The sequence below is a fragment of the Amborella trichopoda genome, chromosome 10 (assembly GCF_054954075.1).
Source record: "Amborella trichopoda isolate Santa Cruz 75 chromosome 10, AtrichopodaSantaCruz75HAP2 v2.0, whole genome shotgun sequence".
NCBI lineage: Eukaryota > Viridiplantae > Streptophyta > Magnoliopsida > Amborellales > Amborellaceae > Amborella > Amborella trichopoda.
The window spans coordinates 491,149-507,676 of NC_142345.1; the positions used below are offsets into that span (position 1 = coordinate 491,149).

The following is a 16,528-nucleotide window of genomic DNA, read 5'->3' on the forward strand; positions in this document are numbered from 1 at the left end:
AATGAGCAAGAACTTTAAAATTCCAGAGAAAAAGATCATTTCTGGACCCGTAAATCAATGTGTGAATCAGTGTTAAAAAACCGGCCAATTAGAACTAGAACCGGCCGGTTAGATTGGAACCGCCAGGGTTCCAACTCCAGTTAGGGCCAGTATTGGTGTTCTAATATCTATATAAAACACCTCAAAAAAAAATCCGGACCCAAACCGGCCGGAATATACCCAAACCGGCTGGTTTATAGCTAACCGGCCGGTTTTTTAACCTAACCAGACTGGTTTTGAAAAAACACGTTATCTACCGTTATAACGCCCATAATAACATACTTTTGCCGTTATTTTTAACAGAGCCATTATATTTGACAGAACCCCTCACTTTTGTTTTATGAAAGATTTGATTCGATTTTTCTCGCTTTTTCAGCCTTTTTTAGGGTTTTTCAGTCAACTATTGACTGAAATTACTGTTTCAACAGTATAAAATGAAGGATTGGCACTGGAAACACACTGAAATTTGATGTTTTTTGCCAGTTTTTTTCGTGTTTTTCCCATATTAAAAAACAAATCTGCCATAATGCATATTGTGGAGTTGTTTTTGGATTTTATCAATGAAAATCTAGGGATTTTGTAAATAATAGATTTAGTCAGTATATTCTACTCCGAATTTCATTTAAAACGCTAGATTTGGAGCTCGATGTTGAGCAATTAGGGCAACAACTCGATTTTGTAGCACAGTTTTGAAAAAATCCGCCATCCTCAAGATTGTTGATTCAATTTTGGTTTTTTTTCAATCAAAATCTAGGGCTTTTGTAGATGATGGACTTAGTCACAAGATTCAATTCCTAATTTCATTGAAAATCCGATATTTGAAGCTCGATTTTGAGTGATTAAGGCATCGACTCAGTTTTATAGAACTGAGTTGAAAAAATCTGCCATACTTCAGATTGTTGATTCTATTTTGGTTTTTTTTCAATCACAATATTGGGTTTTTGTAGATCATGCAGTTAGTCACAAGATTGAAGTCCTAATTTCATTGAAATTCCGAGATTTCATGATCGAATTTGATAGATTACAACATCTACTTGGTTTTTCTTAACTAAGCTGAAAATCATCCGCCAATTGCTAGATTTTGTGCTTGATTTGGTGATCAAGTTTTACAGCTGAGATCACATGTATGAATTTCATGTGAGTTTTCATTTAGTATTTTTTTTAATATTATTTTTTAGTTGCTCGAGTATTTATTTCCCACTTTATTTTGCTAAAAAAAATAACTATTTTGCTCAAGCATTGTTCAGTTACCATAACAGAAAAAATCACTCAGTTACTTGAATTCGAAACGGGTGGCTTTTTACAGTACTTTGTAATTTTTGAAAAATTTAACACTAGACATCAGTGTGAAGAATTAACACACTCAGTATTTGATGTTTTACTCATAAAAGTTTTTTACTATTATTCTTAACTTGGGGTTCTAAGTTATAAGAGACTTGATCTCTAAAATGATATACAAAAGTATTCTTTTTATTTTCTAAATTATTATTATTTGTTTGTTGTTTATTAACTTGGGGTTCATCGAATTAAGGCTGCTAATGCAAATGCATAGGCTTCTATGAATATTTTTTAGTTCATTCAACTTTTATTTCCATTAATTGGCTATTTGATATCAAACTTCTCTTGGTTTGGCAGCAGTGCAATTGCAGTCATGTATGTTCAAATGTATATGTATCTAACCGGGCATGTCTATCTATGTATGTGGAAGACTGCACCTTTGTTTTCTATGAGCATTAACTGCATCTTGTCATAGTGTGTAATATATTAATGTCGGCATTAATGTATGATATATATGTGTATAATGATAAGAACCAAAGTTGTCAAGCCTTCACATAGAGCAATAGCATTTGGTGAATTGGCCAACTCATGCATCTGGTTTTTGTGATACTTCGGAAACTACAACACATCCCAAAAATTTCTGGGACTCCATTTCCATTTTGATTCATGAATTTAAGGCTTTAAATACAATGCATGATTTAAGGACATTTCAATGACAAAAGCTGTATTTTTTTTTACAATTATTATTATGAGATAAGCTATGATTTTGAATTCAAAACCACATCCTAATGGCATCTAATGCATTTCAAAACATTAACATCCAATTGCATTACTACTAGCCATTGTTAGTTGGACTTTGTAACTCCATCAATTGAATTAATATCAAATTCTAAATTGTCTTGCATATCTCCATAGTATTCATATATTAATCTATACAAAAAGATGTTTCAATTTCTTTTCTTAAAATAAATGTAGGTAATAAGATGATATACACTAAATCTATGTTTTCTTTTTTTTTTTTTTTTTTTCGAGGGCTTTTTGACCCATTTAAAAAAAAAAATTCTTCCGGACTGGTTAGTCCGGTTAACAGCCGGTTAGATTGGTTCCGGTTCTAACCGCTCCTGGCCCCATGTCCTGTTAACTGTTCTGGTTTGATTTTGCGAACATTGGTAATGTGCTGAACAATGTGAAGACATGCGTGAAGCTTCGCAAAGAATTCTTCTACATGTCAAAAAAGTAACTAAAAGGTGAATAATTTATTCATGAGATTCATACTTATAAAAACAAGTATAATATGAAAAGTAATAAAAAATTCACAACTCAAAGAAGTTGAGTAAATCAATATTTACATTATACATCAATCTAAAGTACTTACTGAGCATTTGCTAAAGCCGTTGAAAGTCCTACAAAACGTATGCTGCGGTCCGTTTGTGAGGATATGTATCTCATCCTGGAAACAATTACCTGGAAATACCCCATCCAACACCATATAGCTCGCAAACTCTTTAGAACATACGTATAAGAATTTTAACATTTCTATTTCTGTTCAACATGCATCACAAACACCCACTTCAATGACCAAACTTACTACTCTCAACCTCCACTTTTTTTCTTGGAGATTGCTACTACCCAAGAATAAGTATCCACAATCAGAACTAGCTAGTAATGAGTAGTTTTTTTTTTTTTACTAAAGGTAATAAAAATTTATAACATAGGTTTAGGATTCATGATAAGAAGTGGCAAAGTTTTACGCTGGCTGCCTACCTAATGCAACGCACCTCCTATACTCAAGGTTGGGACGGGTTAAGGGAAAGTTCAGGGTCCTCACCCTTCTTATGCAATAGGCCACAAGATGAGGGAAAGTAGATGTAGGTGGGCGGGCCACGTGCAGTGGAGACCTACTACAGCACCGATTAGGAGGTGCGATTTGGTTCATGTAGAAAGCACTACAATGGCAAGGGAAAGGCCCAAAACAACATGGATAGAAATAGTGAGAATAATGTGGGGACTTTTGATTCTATTGAGGGTATGGCTCTTGATAGAGAAGAACGTAGGAACATGATTCACATAGCTGACCCCAATTAATTGTGATAAGGCTTGGACACCCTCTACTGATTTAAGTCTTAAACACCCTCTACTGAAACAGTGAAAGTGACAGTGGGACTGGATGAACAAGCCCACATCTAAGAATTTTAGATGTACACTTTGAAACCATTTCCTTTGGAACTTCTTTTAACTTTTGGACTGTTTAATATTCATGGAGAATTCCAAAAATGAAGCATCACCTATCTCAGTTCTTCTCATGGTTTTGTGGTACAAATATGAATGGCCAATGCACCAGGCCAAAAATAAATAAAGAACGAAAAAAACAAAAGGAAAAAGAAACAAAACAGCAATGTGAATCGCTTAAGAAAGGCACTCAGCAACAAATGGGCAAAACAATGTCCACAAATACAGAATAGAAACGAGTGCAGACAATCACCATACTGTGGACTTCTAAATATACGAATCGCAGCTTACATGCAACATAATTATCCCGATCTACAGAAGATATTCTACATCTTAAAGCTGATTATGAAGTATCAAAAATCACAAACAACATAGAGAGCCACATCTATATTTTTAGTTATAGGTGTAAGAAGACATGCCTAGCCAAAGTATTTTGACAAATTTGTGAAAACCATAATTTCACCAAAGCAACGAGCCAACCTCTAACCATAGACAATCACGAAGGTCAGATATTAAAAGTTCACATCCTAAAATGGTTCACCACCATCTAAGCTAATGGCTTCTAATTCAAATGTAGAAATAACTAGAAGATTCCAAAAAAAGAAGTTTCTAGTACAAGTCTCAGCATAATGTGATTTTTCCTGGCAAACAGTCATTCGAAGTGTAAATAACGTCAACAGTTTAAGGTCATAAAAAAATGCAGCTTAAGGTGGTATGTGATTTTGTGAGACAAAAAAAACGAAACTTTTAGATCAGTAAAAAACAGGGCGCTAGAAGAGCAATTATTCCACATTTTGATCAACAAAAGCGCTTCGAAATACCTCAAGAATAGGCCCCCGGTCTGCTCCAAGTAAGTGGATTTCATCAAGTATCATGAGGCCCACCTACGATTAAAGTTGTAAAAATTGTGACGAAGGTGAACCTATATAATTTTCTCATGACATGCTCAACTGTATTTCCATACATTCACTTGCATAGAGGTAGTTGGCAAATTCCAACTATAGAATAAACTATATGGAAACAGTCGAACGCAATAATATGCATTATATATTATAAGAACATAACCTTTTGTAACACAAAGGTCTCAATTGCCCCAAGCTGAGGCGTATTATTTCTCTACACAAAAGTCTGAGAAAAAAATTCTCAAACATCAAGCACAGTCAAAGGAAAAGTTTTGGACTTCGAGGACAGTCAATGATACACCCTCAGTCGCCCGATTCACATATGTTGGCTTGGGGTGATTGTATTGTATCATAGGTAATGGGGCTATCTTATGCATTCTGAAAATAATAATTTAATAGCAAAAATAAAACAACCTTCATAACATAACTTCGCCCATGCCAGTTACGACTAATTCCATCCCATTTTTCAGGAGTGGAGATTATCACATCTGCTGAGAGTAGCACCATAAGATCCGGAGTAAAATCCCCTGTCAACTCAACCTGGAAACAAGAAAACAATAAGATTCACATCAAAAAACAAAATGAATTTCAGCTTGAAAGATATGTAAACACCAAATTATTACCATCTTCTTTCCTAAGACAGACACTAGCCGCTTTCGCCAATCATTCATCCTTTCTCGCACAATTGCCTTCAGGGGAGCAATGTAGATCACCTGCACAAACATGCCTTTTGGCATAAATCCTTCCATGTATAACTTCACCCCATTACTATAAACAAAATGAGAAATAAAACCTTCATATCAGGCTGGGTATTGAAGAGATGGAGCATTGCAAGTTCGGCTGAAATAGTCTTCCCACTTCCAGTTGGAGCGCCTAAAAGAACATTGTTGTCCGTGTGGTATAATACATGGAAAGTCTGAGAAGACAGTCAGGTAGTACATGACTTTTTACAAGGTTACAACCATCACACCCAAACTTCCAATAAAGATAAGAGTGTGAAGAAACACAGACCTGTGTCTGAATGGGGTTGAAGTGTGAAAAATTGTATAAACCCCCATAAGTTCTATTGCCCAGTGCTGATATTGGAAGAGGTTTCAAATCAAGAAGTTCAGTGTGTGTTGTCTTCATCTGCATCAACCAACGTGTATGTCACAAAAGGCCAACAATATCTAGAAAGATCATTAGCTTTGACAGTTTATAGTAGGTGGTCTTGCAATGGACCTTTGAAAATTGAACTTACATCAGGCAAGGTAAGGTTTTGGAAAGACAAAATGTGGAAAGTCTCTGCATGCAGCCAAGTGTCAGAAATGGCTCGGATATAATACTGGGGAGGATGTGGTTCAAAAATTGGTACAGTAAAAGAAAGCTTTTGAGCTCCTCCCTTTCCCATCTTCTTGGTTAGAGTGAAGAGCTCTGAATGATAGAAAGTGTCATTCTCAGAATCCTGAAAAAATTAAAACAAACTAGTTAATTCACTGATGCAGGTGCATCTTGCTTACAAAAATAAAAAGTTGCTATCCATCTATGAATCCTCATTCTATCCAAGAGTATTATCAAGTTTCAGAAATGCATCAATCCGAACCTTACAAAGAGTAAAACACCCATTTGAACACTGGCGAGTCAATAGCTCTGAGATCATAAAGACCATACTGACTTGTGGAGTTAGATCTATTAGCAACATAAATGAACCTATACTCTGAATAGTGCTGGTGCTGAACTCTCATTTAAACACTGCTCACCTAAACCACAGTAGAATGCGTGCATTACTAGCAGAGAATTCCATAACATATGTAATCAACCTTTATTCATTCAATCCTAGACTTCCATTTCCTGTTTCAAGCATCAAGAATAGCCAACTATCTGAAAAAAATAGTTTGAGAAGAGATAAATTTCGTAAAAAGGCTGAAAAAAGTGGGATTTGTAAAACTTCAGCTAGGAAAATCATATGGGTGGGGTCACTTTGTACTCACTGGAGGAAGAAGAGAGAGAATGGGAACATCGTGAAAAAATATCTGGTATTCTCAATCGATATATTTACATATGGAAAAATAAGAACAATAACGACAACAAAACAGCAGCAATAATATAACATTAATATTAATAATCCTGCTCAAACTAAAACTCTTCACGTGGTCACATGAAAACCTCAACTTATGATAAATTAAGGAATCCTATGGCTATTGTATGAACTCCATAACTTATAACATTAAATCCTATTTCCGATAATTTCTATCCCAAACAAAAACTTGTCTTAGTTGCTAACTGAAGGTTTATAAAAATCAAGCAAACTAGTACAAAAGCAAGGAGACAAACAGGATGCCTAGACATCATTTCTTATGATTGCAAACAAACCTTCTATGTTAGGGATTCTCCTAGGTTATAATCTAAAGAACTACAGAGTTTCTCAACATAAAGAACATCCAAGGAAATGCCCTCATGGGCAAGCCTGACTGCCATACTATTATCTTATCCATGTGATTGTCAAAAAGGGATACAAAGAGATGAGCAATGCCAACTTCCAAAGCACACTGGATTCTTTACTTGCCCCCATAATAGCATTGTCACTTGCATAGGGAAAAACCCCACTTTCCTGAAACGCATAAACCTCAAATTGAACTTCCCAATAGCCTTTCCAAAGGACCAATCCTTTATGAACAGATTATATGACTGTGAATGACAGAAATAACTTAGGGACCCCTTCCCCACTGATCTACCCCCCACAGCCCCTCCCCCCCCTCCCAAAACAAAACAAAACAAAAAAAAAAAACGTAAAAGGCAGAAAATAACCATGTACAAATCAAATGCAATAGACAAATATATCGGATCCGATAAATCACTACATCGATCTTTCCCTCTTCATTACAGACACTTATTATAAAGAAAATAAAAGAAAAGAAAACTGCGGAGAAACTATAAAAGAGATGGAAGCAGTCCAAGTGTAATAGCCTAATAGCATGTCATACCTCAACAAGGATCCACCAACGCTGAGAGGCACCATGAAATCGATCCTTCCAAATGAAGTCCGGGGTAATAAGCAGATCGACCTATGAGCACAAAATGCATATAAAGGTCTCAGCCCACCCATATTAAGCAGCAAAAATAACCTCCAACTCATCCAATACTTCAAAAATATTTCAAAAAAGGAAAAAAAAAATACCTTGAGAACAGTTCTTGTGATTGGGCTCACACTAGCAGACAACTGAATCCAGGGAAAAAAACAGAGACACTGCTTGATAATCTACAATTGCAAACAGCAAAGGTAACAAGAACATTACTTCTAAAACAATATCAGATTGCACAGGAAATATTCTCAACACTGTCTCAAACCCCCATTCCCTACCTTTCCAGCTGGACCATAACGAAGCAAAGCACCAATTTCCCTCTCCTCCATGTCAACAAGGCGGTCCAGGTCCGCTCCTCTTTCTTCAAGTTTTCTCAATATCTACATACACCATGAATCCAATAAATCTCAGATATTACATCAGCAGGTTTTTTGTTTTTGGTTGGGTTGGGGGGAGGAGGGGAGGAGGGATGGGATGTAGGGGAACCATGTTGAAAATTTCATTCCACACAAAATTGATTTACAAGTTAAATCCATTAGGAAAATAAAATTGAGCCTATTTACATCAAAATCGAAAATACTTTAGAATGATAAAAATCAGGAGTTTGGCATATATAAGAAATACAACACAGAAGTTAAGAAAGTTGACATACTTCAGGTGAAAGATCCTTGTCAAATTGACGTAGAGGATGCTGATGAGGCCAAATTTGGTGATCAACAGCCTTGCTATATTCCAACATGAGAGATGTCATTTCACACCATCCTTGTCTTAAACAAATTTCAAACAAAGCACGCATGATGCGCGCCAGGCTCGCACTGATGTATGCAGCATCAGCAATTAAAGAAAAGCTTTCCAATGATCCATGTGATATGTATAACTGCAAGAAACCAATAAATCACATTATTCACATAGGGACACAGAAACCATAAATGTCCAAGGTAACAAAAGCAAAAGACCTGTCTTTAATGGGTAAGTGAACATTGAAAGTTCAAATAGAAAGAAACCCAACAACACAAAATCTAACATATCTAAGGTGCCTGCTGGTCCTAACTACTTCATGGATACCAATGAAACCATGTCAAATAAAAGTTGCATTTACAACTTTTACACACTGTCTGGATTTTCCTTTTGTACACTGTATGGACCTGTTTGGGCCTGTATAGCGTGACCCCTCGGGGTCACCACACCTCTTGTAATTTTGGTTCCTCTTTCTAATGAAATATAGTGAAATTTACTCAAAAATAAAATAAAACTTGTATTTTACACAAGGAAAAACGTGAGCTCTTTATAGGTCTCAAGTCTCAGTTACCTGGAGTTTCACCATACGCTTGCATGTATCTTGTTTCGGCCAAGCTATCTAGAGAGCTTAACCAAGGCATCTCTCAAGCTGCGCCTAACAGTTAAGGTCATAAGATCATCCTCCCCTAGGCTATAGGGGACTTCCTTTCCAGGTTCAAAGAGATGAGGAACATTGGTCCTTACCCCAGCCCAGGCAAGTCACTAAGGATATCGTGTACTCAAGCTGCACCTAACAGTTAAGGTCATAAGATCATCCTCCCCTAGGCTATAGGGGACTGCCTTTCCAGGTTAAAGACATGAGGAACATTGGTCCTTACCCCAGCCCAGGCAAGTCACTAAGGATATCGTGTCCACCCTCTGACTATTGGCTACAAAATCTGGTCTACGGAGCCACAGGGCACAGATCTTGTCTCAGGTATGTCTAGTCATGCAGGGTCCTAGCCATTCCTTGGAATATAAGAACATGAGGCGTGGATTGAATCAAAAACAGTTTTCGGATCAAGGTGTCTGTAGAACTCCAAGACATCTACCATTATCCCATCTCGGCGTCTCTCTTTTTTCAGTTCTGCACGTGGAGCATGGTGATTAAAGTGGCTTGCATTGGTTCCCGAGAATCCTCCAAATTGCATACATCAATTTCACTTATAAAACCGGAATTTATTCTATTTTTATATGATGCAATTTCAAAAACAAGTTTAAATTCGGTTCGACTGTTCAGCACTTCAGATTTTTAGTCAATCATGTCTCCTTATTTATCATTTCAATTTATTCTCCTCTCTCTTTCTTCACATGAAAAATATATAGTAACTTTCCACGACTTTTGTATGAAGAAACCATGTAAAAATGTTAGCAAGGTTGAGAATTTTAATGAGAAAAAAAATCAAGAGAGATTTATCAGATCAAAATTTATTGGAAAGTAGACCAACAGACACATGCAGTGGATAAAATCTGCTTCTAATACTTTCAGAGGCATCCAAACAATCTCCCAACATGATAAAATAAAATGACAGGAATTTCGCAAGGTGAAAAACACTTAAAATTTTTTTCCCTGTGAACGTTTTTTATTTGAGATTTGAACTAGCCCTTAGTCATGCCAACAAGGATTGGAGAATGTGTAGTTAAACAAAGTACAAACATGAATAACATCAAAGACTAAATGCAAACCTGAATAAGAATGGAAATCTTCCCATATTTATCACCTGGGCCACCACGAACTTCCAAAGGACATATTTGGGCCAAGTTTTCCAACTCATTTTGCTCTTCTTCCCTAACAACAATATTCTCGAACTCGGATGAATGGGCCACCATGGTGATTACCTGCAACAATGTCAATATTATTAAGATATCTTGTAAGTTCCTTGCCAGAGAAGCAACAACTTAAAATCAGAATGATGCCTGCATAAACCTAAAAGGATGTGGAGGGTACCAGTACCTCACTCTCATTCATATGGCGCCTTAGCATATCATTATAAGTTTCAACAGTAGAATATTGAAGGTAAAAGTGACTAGCTATGCGCCCAAGCTCTGTACAATAGAAGTTTCCACTTTTCTCATCAAATCTCATCATTTTGGCTTTATCGAGTGCACGGGCAGCATCTGTTACAAAATTTCTTTGCTTGGAGACCAATGATGGATCGCTTAATACCTGTTACATATAAATCAACAACATAGATGTGCATACTCAATTTGCACAGTTTTGAAGCTATATAAACCAACGAAATCAATTGTGTAGTCACCATAAAAGTTGTGCAATGAATTACAAACAGATATTTTTTAGTGTCAAATAGGTTCAAGGAAGAGCAAATAGAACAATAAATGCAACTACTCAATTTTTAACTGCAACAGTGCAGCTAAATACAATTATAATGAAAACAGAAAATAAAGAAATTCTAAAAATCTTTGAGATTGCAAGAAAATTAATAACCATATGCATTCCCGACATTGGAAAAACACCATTCTCTACACAGAGTTGCTAAGTATTAAAAATTTGGGAAGACCAGATATTAAGTGTATACAAGCTTGGAATACTTCAGTACTACAGTGACCTATACCAGGTTGGCATGTGACCTTGAATCTAAATAAAATGCACTTTATGGACATTTAACATGCTTGGAACATAATATGACTAAACCAACACAAACATTTAACGATGGTAAATAATGTAAAATAAGACCACAAATCATACCTCATCCCATCCTATTCCATATGCAAGAGGATTTGATTTCATCCTAATGAAAAGATATGTATATCCCAACCAAGCACAAGCTTCCTTTACATTTGTTACAGTACCCAAAGCCACTTCAGCGTTCAAGTTATCTTTCAATGAATTCACAAACTGGAGAAAGTGATAAACCACACAAGTTAGAGATAGGTCATGCATCAGACCTAAGTATCGAAAATTTCATAATAAATGGAAAGAAACATAGCAAAAACAAATTCATTCGAAGTACTATGCATTTTACTGTTTCAGAGAAACAAGCTTCTGAAACATGGCAATTAAGTATGGAGCCAGATATAAGCATGGCCAGTGAATGAAACAAATAACACATACTGAATCCTTGCAATTAATAAACATCTTCAACTATTACAGGAAAAAGGTGGGAAATTGAATCCACCCTTTTCCTAAATCTTAAACAAATAAAATCACCAATAATGAAGAAAGAACATGGTGGTAAATCAAGGCAAAAGAAGAAAACTTTTTTCTTTCATAAATAAAATTTATTCCAATAATATTTCTCCCAAACTATAACATCCAACCTTTTATTAGCCTATGAAACCCTAAAATAACTTGAAACCCAAGTAAACAATTAAGACTCTAAAATACCCCTAAAACAATACTAAAATTTTAAAATAACTGGAATAGTAATGCGTGAACAATAACTGCGAACTAGTACTCATGAATAGTAAATAAAGAAAATATAAGAAAACACTAGAATCCCTAAAAAAAATTAAAATCTTAAAAGTAAATCCTAAAAATAAAATCAAAATATACTATCTTTAAATTGGAATAGAAATTAAACATAGGTATAATTTTTCCCTCCATCATTCTGCTCTGGTTGGAGAAAACTGGACCTCAAGTTTTGAAGTGTGCTAAGATGAATTCAGTGTCAAAACCACCTTCTTCAACCTTCTTCTTTTTTTTGATGAAATTCTTCAACATTCTTCTTTATCCGCTTAAATATTATTCGTAGTAAAAATAATTTCTGAAGAAATGGATCATGATATGTATATTAAGGAATCAATGTGAATTTATCAAATTCGGCTATCCTTGAGCTCCCATTGAAAATCGTGTGGGAAACTTCAAACTCAATTTTCTGTATTTTAGAGGCTTTCTTGAGATCTATCTCGCTACTCTCTGAAACTCGGGCCACAATTTGCAGATTTCAAGTCGACCATGCTTCCACTACACTACTCTAATTCCAATGCACTAAATCTCCTAAATGCTCCACCTCGTCGATATCTTTAAGATCATCTTTTTCTCTGTAAAAAATCAATTTAACCACAATATCCTGATCATTATCATAGATTGGATATCTCACAAGATCTTGTTCATTATTTAAGTATGTATCAAAAATTGGTTGCAAATCCCAATCTACAACTTTCTGATTTTCGATACGACCTACGCTAAAATCAACCTCGTTGTACTTCAAATCATGGAGATCAACTAGATCCCATGACCTATTCCCCCAACATGAGGCTCCTAACGCAGAGCTCATGCATAGAACGGGTGGTTGAAGGCAGCTTCATCATTCTGCTCCAACTCTGAGTCAGACTCTGATTCACACCATTCTCCATAAAAACCCTCACGATTTGGGTATATCCTCATATATTCCTCTTCGTTTAGGACACGTTGCTGCTGGCCCCACTTGCACAGCAATAGCTTTGTAACCTCTTAGTCAAGTTGTTGATTTCCTTGCGCAGGTGGATCAAATCAGCATCCCTACAACAAAGACCTCCACGACAAGCTATCACAATCTTCAGCTGTCTTCGAACCATTATCTGATACCACTTGATGTACGAAAAATGTGGGAAATTGAATCCACCCTTTTTCTGAACCTTAAACAAGTAAAATCAGCAATAATGGAGAAAGAATATGGATGCAAATCAAGCAAAGAGAATAAATCTTTTTTTTTTTCATAAAATAAATTTATTCCAATAACATTTCTCCCAAAATGTAGCATTCAACCTTTTATGAGCCTATGAAACCCTAAATTAACTTGAAACCCAAACAAACAACAAACAATTAAGACTCTAAAATACCCCTAAAACAATACTTAAATTCTAAAAATACCCCTAAGAACAGTAACGCGTGAACAAAAACACGTGAACAGTAACTGAGAACTAGTACTCGTGAATATTAAATAAATAAATATAAGAAAACCCTAGAATCCCAAAAAAAACTTAAAATGCTAAAAATAAATCCTCAAAATAAAATCAAAATTTAACTTCTTTAAAGTTGAATAGAAATTAAAATTAAATATAATTTTTCCCTCCATCAGTTACCAACCACACATCAACTAAAATAAGAAAAAAGAAACAAAAGAAAAGTATGAAAACAAAAAAAAAAAGAAAATAACAGAATCACGTGGCACGTGATCAACTGAGAATCACAAAATTCATTCACTCTTTCAAGATAGCAACCACTGCACAAAGTCCAAAAAAGAAATGACTATCACAAAAAAACTTGAGAAATGAGAATGTTTAAATTGTGTTTAGAACCACAGTATGATAATAATTTTACTGCACGTGAGCGCAATGCTCTCTGCAATAGCCATAACTATGGTAACCAAATAATGAAATTTCAACTAGAAACCCAATTAAGATTCTTTCACCTGGCTTTCAATAGGAAGCTGATTGGTAAGCAGTCGTAAGTAGTGAGCCAATTTGTCATGAGTTGTAATGATAATGCCTTCCCCACATTTGTCGAATTGCGGCCTACCAGCACGTCCAAATATCTGTCGTAACAAGACATCCAAACAAAAGAAGATAAAATAGCATAATATTCCGATAGACTTTATATGTATAAGTATAATAGTTCTTAACTCATGAAAAATAATCATAAGTTACCTGCATAACATCAAGCATTCCCAATTCTCTCCAACCCCCAGCCTTCGGATCATACAGTTGTGTGCCCTGAGATCCATGTGTCCACAGTCAATGGCGATATGAAAGCTATAGAATTCCAATTTATCCTCACATGATTCTATCATAAAAAAGAAAACAAGCACCCAAAGTAGATAGAAAGGTTTTGAAAAAAGAGCATCCAATTCAGATGTGATTTTTCCTGCAACGGGACTAGCTTACATAAATAAATTAAGATACAAAGTTGAAGGATTAAAAGCTAATAGGATTACATAATATGTCACACTAAAGGATGAATCAATGCGAGCAAATCATCTCACATCACAACATAAGGACAAGACCCAGGCTCTCAACTTATGTTAGTTCAACAGCATTAATATAACCTCTTCGGACTCATGCTAGGGTGGGTCCTCATTAAGTATGTATGCTACAAGAAAGGCCAAGTCCCCGCGGCAGGTAGTGATAATAATATCTGATAAAGTGCTTGACATGTGTGAAATCAAAAATGTATCTTCCATAGATGTTATGAGGGTGGCTGAGTGGGATGTTCCAACTTGTAAATTTAGGGTAAAAATGTCAATAAGGATGCTATTGTTCTAACCTCCTACTTTTTTGTTTGCAGCTCTTGCAATATAAAATTTCCCAACTGAGATAATAATTAAAAAACAAAAAGCAAGCTAAGAACTCCAATGTTTTATATCCACACAACATTCCTTTCTCTCGTACTCATACAAAGGGGATCCCCATTTACAGCATCACTCAACCAAAGTAGATTAGTAACTTTCAGAATTACAACTAAACACAGGTCTCCAGATATTTAAATATTACCTTAACTTGTGGAGATATTCTAATATGGTAACAATGAGAGGACTCTCTCACCTTTCGCAGCCCATCACAGTATTTCCCAAATCTATGTAGTCAAATATTCTAACATGGTATCAAAAGAAGATTCTCTAACCTGTCACTGTTCATCACCAATCAAAACATTTTGTAGTACATTCATACTCCAATATTATTTGCCATGGAACCGATACCAAAAAAATCGCACATTATGAACAGTCACAATTGGAAATCCATCACTGGAAAATTTGACATGCCAAGGTCTATTTAACCAATATAACAAAATCTAGCAATAGCTCCCAGCAGAATCTGAAGTTCAAGGGCTCATATCTCTGGAGTTCTGGTTCAAATCAAAGCGTACTTTCTACACAAATCATGAGCATTCAAGCCTTATCCCAATTAATTGAGGTCGGCTACATGAATCATGTTCCTCCATTCTTCTCTATCAAAGGTCAATAAGACCAATAACATAGGATCAAGATTCCAGATAAGATGTGGCAAAGTTTTACATTCGTTACCTACCTAACGTAACCCACCTCCTTTACCCGAGCTTGGGAAGGGTTAAAGGAAAGTTTAAGGTCCTCACCCTTCTTAGACTGTTACTTTCTAGGCAAATAAACAATGAAAAAGATTTTTAGCAAGTTTAACTTTTCAAGATGCATGGCATACATCAGACAAACTAACCTTTATCACCACAGTGTGAGCTGGTAGATTTACTCCCCATGCCAGAGTTGCGGTGCACACTAAAACCTGCGAGACCACATAAATGGGAATATACTCAGAGCAATACATACATGACTGTTTCAATGCTAACGAGAACACTTGGTAAGGACGCACTTTAAGGAGGCCATCAGAGAAAAGACGCTCAGTCAAGCTTCTATCCGCACGTAACATGCCAGCATGGTGAATCCCAAAGCCAGATTCAAACACTTCTACGAGTTCCCGGTTCCTTGATTTATGAACCTCTCTCTGCAAAAAATGATGAAGAACATGTATAATGGATTTGTGTGCCCTTCCTCATGATTAGATCATATACAAAAAAGAACATATGGGGATCTTACTTTTATTAAGGAGTATTGTGGATGGTTGTCATTCTGAAATAACTCTAGATCCTCATTTCTGCGAGCAAGCTCAATCTGTGTTACATTTTTCACGTCAAGAACAAAGGTATTGTTATAAATAAATGACTTGTATAAAGTACGATGTAAAGAATGAAAGGACTTAAAGCACTGAATTGGAAAAAATAGATGCATTGATGTTCAACTAAATCATCAATGCGATCAAGAACTAGCTTCTACCTATGCTGCAATACCATAATTTCTTAATCCTAAGTAGTCATGTCTATCAAGTAGGCATCTAGATGCTACTGGAGTTTGAGAAAGCAGAAAAACAAATCCTCATTAAAATGTAATTTTGGATCTAGAAAGCACAAGCATGACTAAAGTGATATCTTAAAGTACCATGCAGGTTACACAAGGCTCCCTTTCAAGACCATCTTGTAATGGGAGAGAATGAAGATGTTTCACATCCTGTCTGGCTCGACCATTTGGGTGACACCAGTGAATGAAAATCCACCTGCTGCTAGGCAAGGCCCTTTCTGGTATGGTACTAGGGCGCTCAGCCTAGGCACCCTAGCACCACCAATGCGACCCTATGGAGCCCTTAGCTAGAGAACAGGGCCTCGGCCAAGGGCTCCAAGTGCTCAAGCTAGAGAAAAGGGCCTCCGGCCAACAGCTCCAAGTGCTCAATGTGAGGCGCCTCTCTCTATCTCTCTCACGCACACACGGAAGCATATGC

The 16,528-nt window shown here is 36.1% G+C and overlaps 1 protein-coding gene across 10 annotated transcripts in view; it reads right to left on the bottom strand.

Annotated features, from left to right (window-relative positions):
* LOC18428042 (U5 small nuclear ribonucleoprotein helicase) overlaps window positions 1-16,528 on the bottom strand; it is a 97,612-nt gene that overhangs the window by 22,990 nt on the left and 58,094 nt on the right. For 8 of the 10 annotated variants that reach the window (XM_088850276.1, XM_088850274.1, XM_088850272.1 and 5 more), the window contains 19 exons: window positions 15,793-15,867; window positions 15,569-15,700; window positions 15,416-15,481; window positions 13,877-13,942; window positions 13,642-13,764; window positions 10,995-11,144; window positions 10,242-10,454; window positions 9,974-10,126; window positions 8,163-8,387; window positions 7,789-7,890; window positions 7,606-7,686; window positions 7,412-7,492; window positions 5,689-5,892; window positions 5,460-5,576; window positions 5,242-5,364; window positions 5,072-5,161; window positions 4,863-4,988; window positions 4,368-4,430; window positions 2,693-2,781 (listed from right to left, as the gene is read on the bottom strand). In XM_088850276.1, coding sequence (XP_088706402.1) covers window positions 2,693-2,781; window positions 4,368-4,430; window positions 4,863-4,988; window positions 5,072-5,161; window positions 5,242-5,364; window positions 5,460-5,576; window positions 5,689-5,892; window positions 7,412-7,492; window positions 7,606-7,686; window positions 7,789-7,890; window positions 8,163-8,387; window positions 9,974-10,126; window positions 10,242-10,454; window positions 10,995-11,144; window positions 13,642-13,764; window positions 13,877-13,942; window positions 15,416-15,481; window positions 15,569-15,700; window positions 15,793-15,867 — 2,279 coding nt within the window. Of the gene's footprint in view, window positions 1-2,692; window positions 2,782-4,367; window positions 4,431-4,862; window positions 4,989-5,071; window positions 5,162-5,241; window positions 5,365-5,459; window positions 5,577-5,688; window positions 5,893-6,042; window positions 6,188-7,411; window positions 7,493-7,605; window positions 7,687-7,788; window positions 7,891-8,162; window positions 8,388-9,973; window positions 10,127-10,241; window positions 10,455-10,994; window positions 11,145-13,641; window positions 13,765-13,876; window positions 13,943-15,415; window positions 15,482-15,568; window positions 15,701-15,792; window positions 15,868-16,528 lie in introns of those variants that run through there. The other 2 variants (XM_088850279.1, XM_088850278.1) reach the window with 2 other exon arrangements.